Source organism: Macrobrachium nipponense, chromosome 12 (assembly GCF_015104395.2).
Source record: "Macrobrachium nipponense isolate FS-2020 chromosome 12, ASM1510439v2, whole genome shotgun sequence".
NCBI lineage: Eukaryota > Metazoa > Arthropoda > Malacostraca > Decapoda > Palaemonidae > Macrobrachium > Macrobrachium nipponense.
Genome location: NC_087205.1, coordinates 35,745,438 through 35,746,077, shown reverse-complemented (window position 1 = coordinate 35,746,077; position 640 = coordinate 35,745,438). Strand labels below are relative to the sequence as shown.

The window sequence follows — 640 nt, the reverse complement described above, 5'->3', positions numbered from 1 at the left end:
AACTCAAGGAGGGTGTGTGCAGGTACCAGTCAAGACATTACATGATACAGGGAGTAACCATAGTGTGTTAGTACGTGGTGCTCACCCTCAGTTGGAGAAGTGTCTCACAGGAGATTCAGTTATTTTGAAGGGTATAGGAGGAGAAGAAGTAACTCCTATATGCTGCTTACACCTATCATATGAATTGGTGATAGGGAATGTTGATTTTGCTGTAAAGGACTCGCTGCCTGTGGAAGGTGTACATGTTCTGTTGGGCAATGAAGTTGGTGGTGTGCCATTTCTTCCTTGTCCTGTAGTGACAGACAAACCATTGAAGAATAGTCCTACGGTTTGTAACTACCAGAAGTATGAAGAGGACTACACCACCTGTAAGTGAAGACACTGGGAATTTACACACCCAAGAAGGATCAAGTGAAGGATCTTTAAGCTTAGAAGAATTGTTCCACGAAAGTAATGTTTCCCCTAGTGCTGACCAAGGGGAGATTTCCCAAGAAGAAGAAGAAGAACCTGTTGTTCCTGAAGAGACTCCGAGTAGTCAAAGTGTTCCTGAAGACAGTAGTGAAACTACAGTAGCTGAGTTAGCACATATTGAAAGTTTAACCCTTGAAGTTGGTCAAGTGACAAGAGAGAAGCTAATGGA

At 43.0% G+C, this 640-nt stretch overlaps 1 protein-coding gene across 1 annotated transcript in view; it reads left to right on the top strand.

Annotated features, from left to right (window-relative positions):
• The first annotated feature begins 347 nt into the window (after window positions 1-347).
• The window catches only part of LOC135224777 (uncharacterized), a 12,557-nt gene continuing 12,264 nt past the window's right edge, over window positions 348-640 (top strand). The window contains exon 1 of the mRNA XM_064264102.1: window positions 348-608. Within this exon, the coding sequence (XP_064120172.1) occupies window positions 348-608 (261 nt within the window). The remainder of the gene's footprint in view (window positions 609-640) is intronic.